Consider the following 16,444-nt stretch of genomic DNA (forward strand, 5'->3'; position numbering starts at 1 on the left):
CGTTGCCTTAGGTCAGTCTCAGTATTCGTTTATTTATTTCGAATTTAACTATACTTAGACTTAACCTAAGCGTTTAATTATTCTAAGGCGACTTACATATTAACATAATTTATCAACTGTGCGATAAGTTGCCAAGGCGGGTTTGCTCACATATTATGCTTTGATAAGTCAAGTTGAAGGGCATCACCTTTAGGATGAGTCAACGACCTATAATCCGAAACCTGTTTGTTATGTTCTGCGGCGAACATATCAATAGTAAATGTACCCCATCTTGATTGAGCGAGGTTAAACCATTTCTTATTAAGCATCCAATCGGTTGCTAATAACTCTTTAACTGTTTTCTGGTAGTCAGGGATAAGTCGAGAAAGCATGTCAGGAAGATGATTATGTATTCCTGGTATGTGTGTAATGTTAAAAGCGAACTTAGCAATAATGTCATGCCAGCGTCTCACCAACTGTGAATCAGGGTTCATGTCCCTTAAATATGTCAAAGACTTTTGATCACAGGCGACAGTGAAGTAACTTCCATAAAGGTAGTTTTTAAATTGTCTTAGCGCAGTAACTATGGCAAGGAGCTCTTGTTTAACGGTATGGAAATTCCGTTGACTCTTATTATAACTCTTGCTAAAGAATTGTATGTAGCGCGGTTTACCATTTATCGTTTGATATAGCACTCCACCTACCGCTCGATCCGAAGCGTCAGTTGCTACTTGGAATGGGACGCCATCCACAGGGTATTGCATGATGGGTGCGTCCATTTCCTTACCTTTGACTAGCTTTAATGCATCATCACATTCCTTGGTCCAAAGCTTTCCCAAAGGTCCTTTGTGCAGCCGTAGGTGACCGAAAGGCTTTAAGTAATGAGAAAGATGAGGTACCGAATCCGAGAAGAAGTTAACAAACCCACACACAGAGTTCACATCTCTTCCAGTAAACGGTGTTGATAAATCCAACAGAAATTGTTACTTGCCAGGATTAATTTCTACCCCTGATGCAGATACCTTGTAACCAAGTAAGTGTATAGTATCTTTAGCAAAAGAGCACTTGTCCTCGTTAATCTCAAGTTTGGCATGGTTTAGTCGCTTTAAGACTTCCTTAACGAGTTTAGAATGTTCATGTGCTGTCTTTGTAAAGATAACTATATCATCTAAATATACTGATACGTTATCCGACAAGTCCGCAAATAGTTCCATCTTAACTTGTTGGAAGAAAGAAGGCAACATGTGTAAGCCTTCAGGTGCATCTTTAAACTGGTACTTCTTACCTTGCCAAGTAAATGAAAAGTATTTCCTATGCGGCTCATATATTTGTAATTGATGGAATGCACCTTTTAAGTCTACCTTGGAAAAGTTAGTCGCACCTTCCATTTTGCGTAGTATCTCGCTTATCTTTGGTAAGGGAAAACTATGTTGCGGAATTAGTTTGTTGATTGGCGACAGGTCTAGTACTACTACTCTTGTTTTACTAAACGTTCCATCAGATTTATATTGATCGACCGCTAAGAGAGCTAAGTTGACTGGGGTTGCATCATAATTGGTTTCAATTAGACCCTATTTTAACCAATCTTCAATTTGGGGGTTGACAACGTCTTTGTGTCTCCAACTCACGTAGCTATGTGAAGGACACTTTAACTTGGAGAAGTCGACGTTTGTTAAGTCAAGCTTAACGTACCCGTTAGAGAACTTAAACATACACCAGTCGGTTATTGCAATCTTTCTGTTTTGTATAATTAAGTCCATGATTATATCGGTAAAGTGCGGAATCATATCCTTTGCTTCGCCTTCCGGAGGTTTAGGTATCTTTAACATGTTATCATCTGACTGATATTCATTTGGGTCTAGTCCATTAGGCAGACCAGTGAGAGTTATACCTAAACTGAGAAGATCAGTCATACCTATAATTAAATCGTATTTCTGAGACATGTCAGTAACGATTAGGTGAGTCTTTACTTCTCTTCTATCTGACAACATTATGTGTGCATAGTCAATGGCTTCTTTGCAAGCGGTAACTTTGCCATTTCCCAAGATTAAATTAGTTGTTTCGTTATGGATAGCAATATCTATAGCGTAGGCTACTCGGCGTGAGATAGCAGAGACTTCAGCTCCTGTATCAAAAAGTACTATAACCTTTTCTCCATTAACATAAACGGTTTGAAATATACGTTCATCTCCTTTGGTAAAGATTTTATTAAACTTTTTCTCATAATCTTGCTCTAGTGCACACATATGGAACTGTCAGTACTTACCTTGGACGTCCGGCATGTCCTTGCAATCGTCTTTGTGCCAACCGCTAGTACCCTTGCAAGTAGTACACTCTTTCATTAAGTGTCCAAAGTTTGGCTTGCCTGGTGCACACTTAACAGAGTCATGTTTACCATTCCACTTGCCATCACGTTTAGTGATGTTGTAACCACACTTCTTGCAAGGTGCTCTCTCCTTCCTTTCACTCTTTGGTTCAGTAGAAGTAGAGCCTTTACCACCTCCAGCAGTAGAACGCGATGCGCTTAGGGGCCTGGGTAAAGCTAGGGGTACTAAGTACTCTAGTAGATGGGTTGGTATGCTTTTGAACTATCTTCTGAAAGACATACCAAGTCATAGATCGCAAATCACCATAGGCGATAATATTATCATTGACCTCTTTAAAAAGGTTAGCCCCAAGAGTCTCCATCATCTGACAAATTAATAGATGCTCGCCAGTATAGGTACGACCTCCCATCCGAGTGTTCATATGTGTCATATGAGCTAGAGCACCTCGAATAGCAGTATCGTTCGCAAAGGACTTGCAAAACTCTAGAAGTTCACGGTCACGTGCATCTTCAAAGAAGGTGTTAAGTATATTCTCCCGCATCTGGCGCCAGGGTAGGGCTTTTCAGTTGGGCTCATGGGCCTTCAAGATAGTTTTCCATTCCTCTGAATCACATAAATGAATAAAGGCATTCATCATCTGCTTATCTTTAAGGCTGACAGACTCCTTAAGTTGGTCAAAGGCCTTCAGTGTCTCCACTGTACTCTCATTAGTAAAGAAATCGACCTCAGCCTTCGCTTTACCTAGCTACTTTATAAAGCTTGGTTCGAAACGTTCACGAGGCTCACGCTCAGTGCTACGGGATTCTAGTGCCAAGATGAAGTCTATCTCCTTTCCCTTTTTATCGATTAGATAGCGAATGGTATCCGCTTTCGTATCGTCAAGGTCATAGTCATTCAGTAGACGGTCCTCAAGGACTTGCATACCAGAATGTAATAGCCTAAAACGATATTGTCTGGTTCTCACTGTCTCGTCTTCAGAGCTAGAGTGGGTACTCTCTAGTGAGGTACTAGTATAACGATTACCAAAGTCGTGATTACCAGGGATAGAGGGTAAATGAAGATCGATGTTATTAGGGTGGTAAGCCTCATCGATTTCCATATGATCATAGTCTCTGACAGGGTTAGGTTTGTCGAGAGGATGGTCGATTGTAGCTTCCGAGCTATAGAGATTAAATCTTGAAGTTTTACCCACTTCACCAGCGGTAACTGACTCAGTGGTAACCCTGCTGGCTGGTAAACCAGTGGGTGCCAGGTTTGAACCCCGGCTCGGAAAAGTTTTTCTTCGGTATAGAAAGAATATCGGCCACGTGGTATATGATCAAAGGGTTAGAAGCTGTGGCAGCGGCTAGCTCCTTTAAAAACTCACCTTTACGGTTCAAATGGCGTCGAGATTGAGAAGATCCAACCACTCGTTGTTGAGTTATGGCGTCCCCAATATTTGCGTCTTCCGCCCCAACATTCAGTGGCGAGGCATTAGTGATGAGGCATTCAATGAAATTTCACAAAATGGAACGCTGCCATCTTTGATAATAAGTGGATTGGGTTGAATTTTAGTAATAGTAAACCGTCGGTCTCGAGACGATTCCTCCACTTGTTCAGGAGATATAGCCTTTCCAAAATCTGACTTTTTGCGGTCAGATGGTGAGCTGAGGCCCGGGCTGCACTACTAGGAGACACACGGACGCTGGCGAGACTTTCCGCGGCAGTTGCGACCTCCACTTCCAAGGTTTTAGGCCCCGACGAGTCATCCTCTGAGTTTTCCTCAGAACCAAACTCGGAAACGGCTTCCTCTACAGCCTCAACGTAGCAAAGTAATGTCGCGCGAGAGGAGGCACAAAGTCGGTATGCATTCATTTGTGCGCAATTTCTTGTTGGTCGTGGCTCTGCGTGTACTGGATCTAGCTTGTGGTGGCTGTCTATGCTTTGAAACACTGGAAAATAACTCAGAGCGTCCATTGAAGACTGATCCTGTTCTTTGCTGACAGGATGCAATGACGTTACACGCAACCATAATAAACGACTAACACGCATTCAACCACACATACATATAGACATATAAGCATAACATAACTAAAAAGTTCATAAATTTGTCCATAATTATTTTTCAAATTGTGGAATATACCTTTGGGCGCCAAATTTTGTCGCTCAAATGTTTGGACCCATTTTATGGCATCCCAAAAAGATGTATGGCTTTGTTATTTTCTATAGGGATAATACTATTTATTTCAAAAATGACAAGTATGTATGATACAATGTACAAACATATGGTATGGCTCTCATAGTCGCTGTAGTGGTCCAGGAAAGATTGATGGGAAGAAGTGGTCAGTAAATTCCCGTTTGAAGCTTGGGCCAAGTGAGTCGACAATGGATGATATGTGCAGAGTCAATTCGGGCCGGTGTTGACAAAACACTGTTACTATCGAATGTTCCATATATTCGCTTGCTGACCTACTAAGTAGAGTACCCACCTCTGTGGTACGGATCGGGTCTGCGCCGGTTGTATTAGGCTACTTGTGTGCTAAGCTCAAGCCGTTAACGGTATAGAATAAAAGTTGAACGGAAACATATACTGATTCGGTTTTAAAACGTTAAAACAATTTCACAGGTCAAAATAGAAAACGAAATTCCTAAATTTGCACTCAATATGTAAACCTAAATTCAAACGAAATGGACTATATGGCAAATAGAGACCAATGAATATCTGGACTGACGGGCGGGCCCGCCGGGTTTAAGACAAATTGATGGCCTGGAATTGCAACACGTCAAATTTCATAAGGCTATACACAGAATAAAAGTTTAGCGGAAACGTTTATTGATTCATTTTGAAAAAGTTAAAACGGGAAACTGGGTTAGCTTGTGTGCCTTCAAAATCAAGGCTCGAGTCTGAACTAATAAAAAAATCGGTTGATAGGATTTTTTACATAAATTAACTCTAAAAATCGTCCTAGAGTCCTTCTGCCTCGTGGGCCCTCTCTAGAGGGCCGGGCCTGGGGTCAACACCTCAGTCTCGCGTATATAAAAAGGGGACTGGAATAGGACAAAGAAAAAGATTTGATTTTACAAAAAAAAAATTGAATAAACTAGAGAATATTTATACAGCTGGCCACTGGGTCCTCGTCCTGATCACCGGAGCCGTCCTTTGGCCTCTCTAGGGCTGGGTCCTTGGGCCCTGGGGGCAATATTTCTAGGGGGGGGTTTTTTTTGCTTCTACATAATAAAAACTGTAAATACATAGTATTTATCAAACAAGGTTTTAGCAATATTACAAATAGATAGAAATTCTTCTATATATAAAATAATAAACCCTTGGGGGTTTTTTATACAAATATACAACCTGTACTTTTTATTAGAAAGCTATGTAATTTTCCAGTAAAATAAAACCACACGAGCTCGTTTTGTTTAGTAAATTGTCAAAAACAAAAAAACAAAATTAAAATGGGTGTTGCAAAGAAAGTGAAGTATTATATTTATCAACATGTATTTATGTAAATATGTAATCCCAAATCGACGATGCGATTCCCGCTAAAACTTTGGGCAATTCTGGTAGGTACTGGGGGGCTTTACTAAAAGCATGTGTGGATTGGGCAAATAGTATGAATATCCACGAGATCAATTTTGAGGACATATAAACTTCGAGAAATATACCGCATCGTTCTTTTCCCCTTAGTGCAACTAGACATCCAAAAATATGGGTACGTGGCAGTCACAGCATATGCTTGCAGTATGAGTGTGATTACAGTGCCAGCCTTATACACTCACGAATCCCGAAGATATGCGATACATTAAAATCATTCCAAAATAGACGTCATGAAACAACAAGACAGAGCACATATCACATGCCGAAATGCCTAAACAGCAATACATTTACAACACAACAATCACTGAATAATAGTGATGGGTGTGCAACATTGGCCTGTGTATATAACGATTAACATTGTTATTCCTGACGAATTCCGAGAAGGCATTTCAGTTCGATGGTAGTTTGGTGTATGATCATGGGTCGAAGGCTGGAACTTAACATGCCAATTTTATGTATCTGTTACGCGCAGGTAAGCCTCGTGGAATTCAATGTGGTCGCAAGATGCGATCGCATCGCCGTGTACAGAAATGGGCTGACAAGCGCTACAAGAAGCAAAACCTTCTTACTGCGATGAAGGCCGATCCTTTCGGTATGCAACTTGTACATCTTAATCCTTAGATTGCTTTCAAACTAATGTTGTCGTGCGCATATAGCGTCGTTTCCATTTTCAAAGTGTCGATTCAAATTCGTTTCTTGTTTCAAGTCAATTTTTGAGTAAAAGTGCTTGCATGCGTGTGCTGATCGCTCCTTTCCCAATTGTACCATTATGTTAAGGTGGAGCTTCCCACGCTTCTGGAATTGTTGTCGAGAAGATTGGTGTTGAGGCCAAACAGCCCAATTCCGCCATTCGTAAGTGTGTGCGTGTGCAGCTTATTAAGAACGGTAAGCGTATCACCGCTTTCGTACCCAACGATGGTTGCCTAAATTTCGTCGATGAGAACGATGAGGTTCTTGTAGCCGGTTTCGGTCGATCCGGCCACGCCGTAGGAGATATCCCCGGTGTGCGTTTCAAGGTCGTTAAGGTGGCCGGTGTCTCTCTTCTTGCCCTATACAAGGTTAGTAATTTGTGCTATGTATTAAGAGTTGACCCTAAAGTTTAATTGCTCGGCTTGTTTTTCTCGGTGTATTCAAAACGAGTGTTCAACCCTCGCTTATGTTTTGTTATACTTGTAAGCCAAGGTTATATTGCAATTGCTGAGCGTATATTTATATATTTTTGAATTTGAAGACAAAGTACAGCAATAGATTGATTCATGTCTTGTTTTTGTGTCTTTTGTCATCACAGGAGAAGAAGGAGAAGCCCCGTTCATAAGTGTACTGCTGTACCATATTAACGAGTGGTTCTGATTTGCAACGATACATAAATAAATTGCTAAGTTCCATGGTCAACCTATTTTAACGATTTCAGGTACCGTCTACTAATTGTTTTTGATATTTATTTGCGTAGCTTCGTGAATGCTCCCTCCTAAATATGTTGGTGTATATATGAATTAGTTGTGCATCATCACATTGCATTGTGGGGTTTTAGTTTTGCGTCATGTACCATTGTTCACTCGCTATTTTGAAGCGGGACGAGCTTTGTATTTGCAATTCACTGGTGAAGTACAGTCTTGTACGGTTAAAGTCGTAATCAGTTGAGCATGATGTGCGGTTTTTGTATCTTGCATGTCAGTGCTGCGGTTTTGACCTGGAATTTGTTAGGCAATATTGTGCATCATGTTTTACACTTGCTACTGTGTACTATTGTGCATCATGTTTCATACTTGCTAGTGCACAGTTCGTTCTTTTTTTGTACTGAGAGATTTCGTAATTATTCTATTGATGGTCCATGTAATGTCTGAGTGTATAATTTTTAGCCTAGAATACCAAATGCGGATGTTTCGCACTATTATATAGGTAATATCACTATGTATTCCTCTGGAATTCAATATGAGTTTCGTTTATAAAGTCTGGTAGGTGGTACTTTATTTGTATTTCCTTGTAGTGTAAAATATTGGTATTTGATCGGTTTAAATTAAAATTCAGTGTATGTTTGGCTGCTCGAGAAAGTATGTTTGGTTGGGGAACGGCATCCGCTAATTATACAAGAATCTGAAAATTTCAAAAGTGGCATGTTTACATTTTGAGCGACTATAGACATTGTTCTAGAGTGAGCTGGATTGCGATTAAATGATTTGGCCCTCTTGTAAGTGTGTAAGTAAATATTAGAATGTAGGATCGGATTGGATGACAATACAATTGTGCGTATATATGACAGTTGGGTGAATTCTAATGTCCGTTGTGAAGAGCTTGAGAATCAACCACGTCGAACGTTTTAATTTGACATGCATCGAGGTTCAGCTGCTGCAATCATCCGAGTATACCCATGTTGTGAGGCTTTTTTTAAAAGAACATATTTAAGGCTTCAGCTGCCACCTTCGAAGTAGAAGGCGAGTCAAGTACATTATTAAAGAGTTGTATTCTAGTCGCGTTTTGCTTATCTTGTACTTGAGGTTATTACGACAGTGTCTAAAGGTTGGCTATGTCGCGAAGTTGGCGCTACTAGCAATTGCTGCAATTCCACAGTATATTGGATTATCTAAACTTTGTTTTGTGACGGCTGGGTGCGGATCGGACACTTGCGTCAGTCAAGTGCAACATAAAAAGTAATTACCAAGTACGTGGATTTGGAATTGGCACGCTGAGGATTGATCTTAGAAATGCATCTCTGAATTACCCAAGATCCGATAATAGCACGGTGTTGCTTCTTATGAATTCCTGGAAAACGGACGCCTACGCGAACTATGTTTCTATCGATAGGCAAGTGTAAGATTTTTGTACACCACTATAGTATTAACCAACAGGCAGGTCTGAGCGCTGCGCCTCTACAGATACACAACTGACACTGGTATTTTGAGATAAGAGAGACCAGAGTACAAATTACATGAGGCAGAAAAGATATATGATGATCACGATAGCATGAAGACAAGTAGTCAGCCTAGGATGTACGAGAGGTGTGTATATCACAACATGTCCTACTACTACCACATAGGATATGCAGGAAGCTACAACCAAATCTGTACCTGACAGACAATTAATATATATATAGATTCGGCAAAGAACAGATTATTTAAACCCAAGGAAGACCTCAAGCCCACATTGAAGTACTGCACATCGAATAGCACCAATCATATAATATGAAAGGAAAAGTAGTCAAGTTCACAATCGAGAAAAAAATAGCTCTGTTGTCTTTCCCGCATTGACTGTGACTTAAAGAGTGTGCGGATGGACAAATGAGTAATCATGCGCAGGATTGAGTCACAAAGCGTATTATAAAGTTAATCGCCACAGTGCACTGGGGACGATTTTACGACACAAAATCGAAATAAAATGCTGAAGAAACAAGTGTCAACAGAAACCTTGTACTGATTGTCTCTCATAATTTATATGCATTGACGACGAGAAACATTCATTACTCCGTGAGAGCTTTTACTTCTTACTTTATTGATTCGGCATAACGATTACCTGTGCACTCTGTTCAATTCTCTCAACCCCAGCGGCTGTGGAGAAGAAGAAGTACTTTTCTTATTTGAAAGTTCTAGTTTCTCTCGCTTGTTCGTTATCTTTTTCTTTTTTTTCTTACCCATTCTAGTTGTGATTATACTCGATGCTCTTCATACTCTCCGGCGCCTGGTTTTTAAGATGTTCACCTTTTCTTTACTAATAGTATTGTTATTGTTTTACTTTTTTGGGTAACAACAAACCTCTCTTATACATTACCCTGTGACCCGGAGGACACATCATTGGGATCATGTTTGTGCCCTGCTGTATCGCCGTATTGTGCCATCTCCAGTGCAGCTTGGCGAGCCATTTCTTCTTTCTTCTTCTTGCTCTTCATGTAAAGTTCTCTACGCCTCGCATTCATACGCTCTCTTTGTTGACTATGAAGATGTTTCAGACCACATGCGTTACATAGAGTCCTAGGCCCGGACGGGCCCTTCCTCCACTGGGGGGTGTTTCGCGTACCACACTCCACACAACTACAACCATCCGTACCGAACAATGATGTTTGCTCTCGTCTATCACCGGTCGACACTGTCGACGGCGAATTATTCTCCACCCCGTCGCCACCGAAGAAACCAGACAAACGGGAGTCCTTGAGAGCAGCAGAATCCCCCAAGTGAGATGCCGAAAAGTTCGATGTTTTCAACGAAGCGTTTGGCGCGTCTTCGATACAACCCGTGCTTACAGACGTTTTGAATGAGCCATTCCTCCTTCGTTTCACCTTTCCTGCAGGCGCCAGGCTTCCGCCAGTTGGAGAAGACCATTCCACTTTTCCGCCGCCATTCATAAGGGACTGTTGTAATTGCGTTGCGTTCCTAATTTCTACGTCGCTGTCGTGATACGGGTTTAATGACATACTTCGTTGCATAGCATCAAAACTGTCGCCACCACTTGCTTGTCCAACTAGGTCATATGTACTTGCCGATGGACGTTTTTCTTTCGGATTGTCCACCAAATGCAAGCTATATTGTTGTGCCGCCATCGCGTGGTCGTTGGAATAAGACCCGTCCACAGCGCCGCCACCGAGACCGTCACCTAGACTTCCTAATCCTTCATTACTATTTAAGCCCTCGCTCATATCCATATGATTCAGGTTGTAGTTAGAAGGAACTGATGCGTTCCTCGTAGTGTGCAGCAGTGTGTTTTCATTGCCTATGCCATCCACAGGATGAATTATGCCATTAAAGTCTATATTCCAATTTTGTGGCACGCTGGGTGACTCGACTTTTTGATTTGGTTGTTGAAGCTTGCTGCTATACTCGCAGGCGGAGAGTATCTCGACGATGGTGTAATGCCCTCGCAACTTAGCGAGGTCCATGGCCGTTTTACTTGAATAAGATTTTGATTGAATATCGGCCCCGGCTCGACAAAGTAGGACCACACAGTCCACATTACCTGTAGCGGCAGCCCAGTGCATCGCTGTCCACCCTTTGGTGTCCTTTCCATCAACACTCGCACCGGTGTGTATTAAGTTGGCGACGCGGTCGATATTGCCCGCTTTCACGGCTGATGTGAGTTCGTCACTATAGACGGGTGATGAGGGAACATGCAAGGGCCTCGGTAGGGGACTCTGTTGGTATCGCTCCTGAGAGTATGGTATTGTAAGGTATGGTTGCTGTTCACTCGAATAGGCCATGGGCGCCGACGTTACACTATCGGCTCTATCAAACATAGAATTGTGGGATATTTGTTGCTGATAGGTGCGTGACTGTGCTTGCGCTTGCGATTGCGTTCGTACTTGTGCTTGTGTATTTACATGCCCTTGCGTTCGTGATTGGTCAGTATTTTCTCTCGACTGAATATTGGTTTCATTTGGGAGAAGGCCTGGCGAAAGGCGAGAGGATAGGTTTTGTGCCTGGCTTTGCTGGGGAATTTGATTTGGCTGGTTGTCATAATACGCGGGACGATTCGTTTGCATAAACAAGCTTGATTTGGTGTCTATTTGATTCACCACACTATTCAATTGAGGCGCGATTGTTGATTCGCCCGTAAGCGACGTGCTTGACTGGTCATTACTACCACCCCCTGTTCGTTGTTGTTTTATGTCAAAGTCAGCGTTTCGACGCTGTAATGCACCTTGCACAACATTTTCAGATTGCAAATTGGAGAGGTGTGAATTGTACGAACTGGAATGCTCAGGCAAGCCAAAATTGATGGGTAAAGGCGACACCGATCTTGCAAGCTGTTCGTGACTACTAGAGCGACTCTGAAAAAATAGGCTGCTAGTCTGTTGTTGGCTTATGGGAAGCCCAATGGGCATGACTGACGGGACATTTGTTAGAAATTCTTTTGGTATGCTTGTATATTGCGGCTCTTGCTGTCTCTGCAATCCGCCATCACTGTTGTGCTGACGCCCCTTTAAGTTGGGACCCTCGTGAGGAACGGGTGGCATCACACAGCAAATTCGTACACAGGTTCAACAAAGGTTCTGTATAGTACGATATTCGGTCTAATCTATTAATTTCATGTTATAATACTAGTGTATAAGGCTGTAATAACATCACGAGGTGTACTAATATCGGCTGCGTGGTGTTCTTCAATTCACAACTGTATAATACTGAGCTATATTGCCACAGGGATGTCCAGTGATATTAAAATTATGTATAATATAATTAACGACTTCTCTGGCATTTTGTATTGTCCCAATCTCGGGAGACAGTGGAGAGACGTATCCTCTCTATATAAATGATAGACTATACATTATACGGTATACACCACAAGCTTGTTCCCAGTTTTGTATTTTTTTAAGACATTTTAAAATAAAATACAACGTCGTCGATTGCAAAATGCAATTTGTATTTGTATTTATTTATCTTCAGTTTCCTCGGGGGCTCGGACCTCGGCCGCTGGGGGCTCGGGCCTCGGGCCCTCGGCCGCTCGGCGCTCTAACCGACTGACACTCTCATTCCTTACTAATTTGGGACCTTTGGAGTTAGGGCTTGGGTCCTTGGGAGTTGGGACTTGGACTTGGGAGTCTTGGACTCTGTTTTAATTTTATGAGCGAGTATGCGACTTGTGAGTTGTGACGGTTGAGGTGGCTCGGAGGTGGTGCAGCAGCAAGACTGCAGATAGTGGCCTATTTATAAACTGCATTCTGATGGGTGGATGCCTGGGTGACAGTGTGCGGGAGCCTGAGTACCTGCCTACCTGGGGCTGAGATGTGTCAGGGTTTGTTTCTGCGACACTCTCGGAATATAAATGAAAACCACCTACATCCCAAGTTCCCAACTCAAAAGCAACTATTGCTGTAGATATCTGTAGTATTCTTCTATTCAGCTCCAATACCGAAATATATACATTGTATACTCTTACGTATACTTTTACGTTTATTTTTAGGTTTAAATCTTTCACGCACATAGATTGGACAGTGAAAGCTTGATGTTAATTTGTTATTCGTCCAAACAGATATATCTCGATCGTAGCCTCTATATAGTACGTAAATTCTTGACTGGGGGCAACATGTCATTCAAGAGTAATATTTTTTTTAAATTCATTATTTTTATAACTTTTTGGTCTCTACGTCGTTGATTGGTGAATGGAGACACTCCCAAACAGAAAAGTCTGGAGCTGCGTTTCGGAAACCAGAAACTACTCTTCTCTCTCTCGCTCGTAGAGGACAAGATTTATATATTAAAAAAAACAAAAGGTTTACAGAGGGTCCCTCTCACTCTTTCTCTCTCTCTCTCTCCTACTCTGAGAGAGTAGAGAGAGAGAGAGAGTCTCTACTCTCTACTCTCTACAGTCTACTCCCTGCTATAATATATGTCTCATAAATAGATTGTAGAGGATTTTTCATTTTATATATAAAACACCTTTTTAGTACAATATTGAATTCGATACATATGATGTTTTAAATTATATTGTCCCAATCACAATCTCACGACTGCGAATCGATACGTGTTCTTAACTATTTTTAAAAACAAACAAAATATAAAACCTTCAACCTTTTTTTAAAATATTTTAAAATATAAAATAATTTGCTTGTTTTTTTAACACCCAAAACACAATACATATTCGCAACCTGAGATTTTATGAAAAGCCGAAAAAGGCCCCCCATTTTTAATTTTTAGTATTTATAAACGTGATTAAATGCAACTTACTCTCGATACCTTAGTCATCTACTAGAGTAGTTTCAATTATCATCAGCCATCGTCAAGGAGGATCGCCTTTGTAGTTGTGTTGCACCGTAGAAACAGGTTTTTTAGCTTGTTTCTATTTATAGATACGATATATTCTTGAGATTTGAGTTGTTTTTTTTAAAAGGTTTGACAAAATGAAATTTTGAATGGACTGAAATTTACAAATGTGACAATTTTTTTAAATTATGACGTTTTTTGGTATATATATTTTTAAACCCCCTCCCAAGAAATGAACGTTTTCCGGCTCCCTCTCTGATTATAATTTATCTGATACTGAACCATGAGGCATGAATGATGAACCTTCAATCATTTAAGAAAAAATGAAAATGAAAAAGATTAAACTATAAAAATATGCTAAATCCCCCAGCACTGTCAGAGTGCCAACCTGCCAGGCCCAGGCGCCCAGCAGTAAGCAGTTTGAGTCCCCCCAGCAGACTAAGCAGTGAGCAGAGAGTCTAAAGTCTAAAGTCTAGTCTAAAGTCTCTAAACCTGTAAACCATAGCCTCCTAAATTGTACACTAAACTCTAAACTCTAAAAACTCAGGGGATAGTTATAGGGTATGTAAGGGGAGGCCTAGAGGGTACACGGGAGACTCAGAGACTCAGAGCCTCAGAGGCAGTCGTGACTTGTGACTTGTGACTTGTGACTTGTGACTTGTGACTTGTGACTTGTGACTTGTGACTCATAAGTCGACACTCGGACACTTGACTCGGCAATCGGCAGCCTCATAACATTGACAACACAAGTAAGATTCGTCGGGACATAGTCACAGCATTGCAGGCTTTCAGCAGGTCGACCCAGTCAACCACTCCTGAGTCGACTCCTGACTCTGAGTCATAACCCTGCTACTTATCTAAAAAAAACCACCGAGTTTTTTTTCTCGATAAGCAATTTGCCGATTTGTAGACCCCCTTGTGTGTTGTCTAAAATTTTCCAATTTAATTCTCCAATTTTAGAAATAATATACCCCTAAACCCTTGAATCTCACTGAGACCTGGTCCGGTGTTCCCAGTTTCCCACTCCCCAGTCCCCACAAGAAGAGCCAGAGCATCAGTTTTTTTATAAAATATGCGGGCATATATATGAACAAATAAATTACCCCTATGACTATATATTTTCAGTCCTCCTCACGGTTTCTCAGCCTTATGATCAGAGTTGAAAGTTATTCAACCCTAAATATAGCTCGCCAACTATTTTTTTACTAATTCTTGGTTGTACAGTTGTTTGTTTTTTTTTTTGTGTTTTTTTTAAAGTTGGACAGATTTTCTACTGTCAAAACATAACAGCTATTAATTGGTCCATTTAAGGTGGATCAAAATTGGTTTTTACAATTTGCTTCTCTATCAGGACTGTAACTGAGAATATATACTACCTGAAAACGGGAAAACGGTTGCAAAATTGAGCGATATTAATACTTAAAACAACCCCGGGTGCTCGCCCCTGTACTACGTTTTCAGCATATATGAAGCACGTATTGAAGTCTGTTATAGAGCCCAGAGGACTCCAGACTTGAGACTCCAGAGAGTCTGGACTCTAGTCTCCCCAGCGAGTCTACTCTAAACTAGTAGAGGAGAGAGAGTCCAGAGTGTCAAATCGACTTCTTTTCACACTTTTGACAAAAACAATAATGTAAATATGCACAAATAGTTCACTGTATCCACTGTTCAGTGACAGTGTTCACAGTAAAAATTCAGCCATCAGTGTTCTGCGTATTTCAATCGGCGAAATTAGACCGTTAGACGTCAGTGTGCGACTGTGCGGCACCTGCGATGTGCCTCAGTGCATCAGTGCCTGTGCTGCTGTGCCTGTGCTGCTGTGTCTGTGGCCCTGTACTGCTGTGCGCGCAAGAGTCGAGACTGTTATTTATGTACTGTGAGTTGAGTCTGGCACTCTGTAAGACTGTTGTAATAAATAGTCGGTGAGTCACAGTCAGTGTGTGAGACCGTGGACCGTGGACGGCGTAAAGGCGTGGACTGTCGAGTCTGCATTCTGCTGCTAGCCTGCAAAAGAAGAAGAAGGCTGCTGCTTTAACGCCGCTGCAACGTAGTGTGAATGTGCGTTGTCAACTTGTCACTTGTCAGCATATGTAGTTGTCAGACTGTCAGTTCTCTATTTTTTAATAAGCCCTAAAAATAGTCATCAACTTATCATACACAACTTTTTGTGTAGTATTATAGATTTTCTATTTTTTTAAAACAATGAACATATTGATATATTTATTTAAAAAACAACCAAATATCTTCCATTTTTATAATGAGACTCCGTGAGGGACTGAGAGTACAAATTTATTTATCAGCCGAAGAACAATCAGAGTAAAAATGGGGGTGAATTGGAAAAACAATCATATTCTCAATAAAACCACTACAACTGCAGAGCCTCCACTGATTAAAAAAAAAAGTCAAAATGAACATCCCAAGTATACTTCCTACTGAGACACCTACGACTGCGACCGGGTCTTCTCGCCAGCGACCACTAAGTCTGAGGCTCTCGCCTGCGACCGCTAAACCTGCCGCTCTCCCTGCGACTCATCCTAAGTTTGACGCTCTCACCCGCGACTCGTCTTAAGTCTGACGCTCGCGCCTGCGACCACTAGACTTGACGCTATCGCTATTTCTAACGCTTTTACTTGCGATTCTAGGGTTTGAGGGTTTTAAGGATATAAACATATTTTAGGGTTTTTATATCATAGCCCTGATAAAAAACAGATCAGGTATTTACTATTCAGGGGGCTATGCCAATATACATACATACGTATATACATATATACATATGTACTAAAACATATGTACATATATTGGTATAATACGTACATAAAATATGTATATACATATATATACATGCATATACATATGCATATACATATACATATACATAT

General features: G+C 41.1%; 2 protein-coding genes across 2 annotated transcripts; one reads left to right on the forward strand and one right to left on the reverse strand.

Annotated features, from left to right (window-relative positions):
- Positions 1-5,910: 5,910 nt before the first annotated feature.
- SARC_01357 (40S ribosomal protein S23) lies at positions 5,911-7,394 on the forward strand. The gene is made up of 4 exons (XM_014304913.1): positions 5,911-5,998; positions 6,356-6,475; positions 6,661-6,941; positions 7,172-7,394. The coding sequence occupies exons 1-4, from the start codon at positions 5,995-5,997 to the stop codon at positions 7,196-7,198; spliced, it is 432 nt and encodes a 143-aa protein (XP_014160388.1). The 5' UTR covers positions 5,911-5,994; the 3' UTR covers positions 7,199-7,394.
- A 1,954-nt stretch (positions 7,395-9,348) lies between these two features.
- On the reverse strand, positions 9,349-11,975 carry SARC_01358 (hypothetical protein). Its single transcript, XM_014304914.1, has one exon. It carries the CDS (start codon positions 11,819-11,821, stop codon positions 9,635-9,637), a length of 2,187 nt encoding a protein of 728 aa, XP_014160389.1. The 5' UTR covers positions 11,822-11,975; the 3' UTR covers positions 9,349-9,634.
- Between the last annotated feature and the right edge of the window lie 4,469 nt (positions 11,976-16,444).

Source organism: Sphaeroforma arctica, assembly GCF_001186125.1.
Source record: "Sphaeroforma arctica JP610 unplaced genomic scaffold supercont1.53, whole genome shotgun sequence".
Taxonomy (NCBI): Eukaryota; class Ichthyosporea; order Ichthyophonida; genus Sphaeroforma; species Sphaeroforma arctica.